The sequence below is a fragment of the Loa loa genome (assembly GCF_000183805.2).
Source record: "Loa loa unplaced genomic scaffold supercont3.134, whole genome shotgun sequence".
Taxonomy (NCBI): Eukaryota; Metazoa; Nematoda; class Chromadorea; order Rhabditida; family Onchocercidae; genus Loa; species Loa loa.
The window spans coordinates 80,891-82,049 of NW_018108314.1; the positions used below are offsets into that span (position 1 = coordinate 80,891).

General features: G+C 31.6%; 1 protein-coding gene across 1 annotated transcript in view; it reads left to right on the forward strand.

Annotated features, from left to right (window-relative positions):
* LOAG_17828 (GTP-ase activating protein for Arf containing protein) overlaps window positions 1–680 on the forward strand; it is a gene marked incomplete at its 5' end in the record, with an annotated part of 11,060 nt that extends 10,380 nt beyond the window's left edge. The window contains one exon of the mRNA XM_020450492.1: window positions 423–680. Coding sequence (XP_020305826.1) covers window positions 423–494 — 72 coding nt within the window. The 3' untranslated portion in view covers window positions 495–680. The remainder of the gene's footprint in view (window positions 1–422) is intronic.
* Window positions 681–1,159: the final 479 nt, after the last annotated feature.

The following is a 1,159-nucleotide window of genomic DNA, read 5'->3' on the forward strand; positions in this document are numbered from 1 at the left end:
TTGTGCATTTAACTTTAAGAAAAAGATAGAACTTTTGGAAAGATAGAACATCGTACTTTTGGAAATGGCAGTGTGTTTTGTTAAGAATTAAAAACTTATTCGTACTTTTAGAACTTGTCTCAAAATTAAATCGAGCAGCAGCGTTCCAAAACTCTTTGTGTTGAGTCGGGAAGAAATCTACTTTCTTATTGTTTAGTTATTTTAAATTCAGTGCGAATTATTCATCTTTAATTAAGTTATTGGTACTTCATTCTGCACAAAACTAATAAGCCAACATGCGGCAGCTTTTCCAACCACTCTTACTTTCCTAAAAAATGAAAGAAATTGTAGTTACTGTCATCACTTTCGCATATCGCCTCATGCTTAAAGTATAATTTGCAAATACATACTTTTGATATTGAATTCAAATCACTGATTTTCAGGAAGGATACTTGGAAAATAATCCGTTATGCAGAGGTGTATTTCCGATAACGTTCGTGACATTCCTTTCTTGAATATTATTCTTACCTGAGCATTTGCAATTATCAGGATATATTGAAATCGTCATTCAAATCGTTAATGAGCTATTAGTTTATGAGCTTTAGCTTTATTTATTGCATATCAGTTATTCTTGATATTCTTGTTTGCTAGAAGAAAAGTGTATTACAAACAGCATTTTTTGCAAAATTCTACAATTTGGGAAAAAGTGACTTCTATATGTGATTTTATTCGGTAAGTAAAAATTGACTTTTATTTGCGAAGTGTGGAGTAGGACTATTCAGAGTTAACTCTTTCATAGGATGTGCTTATAGAAATGGTCTTATGAATTGTGGACTTTGAAGTTGAAATAAGACAGAGCTTTGTTTTCCTTTTTTCTGCAGATATAATATTTTCAGTTGTTGAAACAAACTTTTAACTGCCATCAGCTTTTCTTTTCCTTTCAAAACTTTCCTTATTTACTCACTTTTTTCCTGCTCAGTCCAGTCTATCATTCTGTACTTGCATTTTTAATGTCTCTGTTGCAAAAGGACTTTGTTGAACTTATAAGGGGGTAGTTGTGCATAATTACTCGAAGACTTTCAAGTATGATAATGGGAAGCTGAGGAAATCATATTTCAAAAGTTGCGTGTATTTGTCTTGTTTTAATCTTTGACAAATGATTTGGGGGGATGTTTTAAAA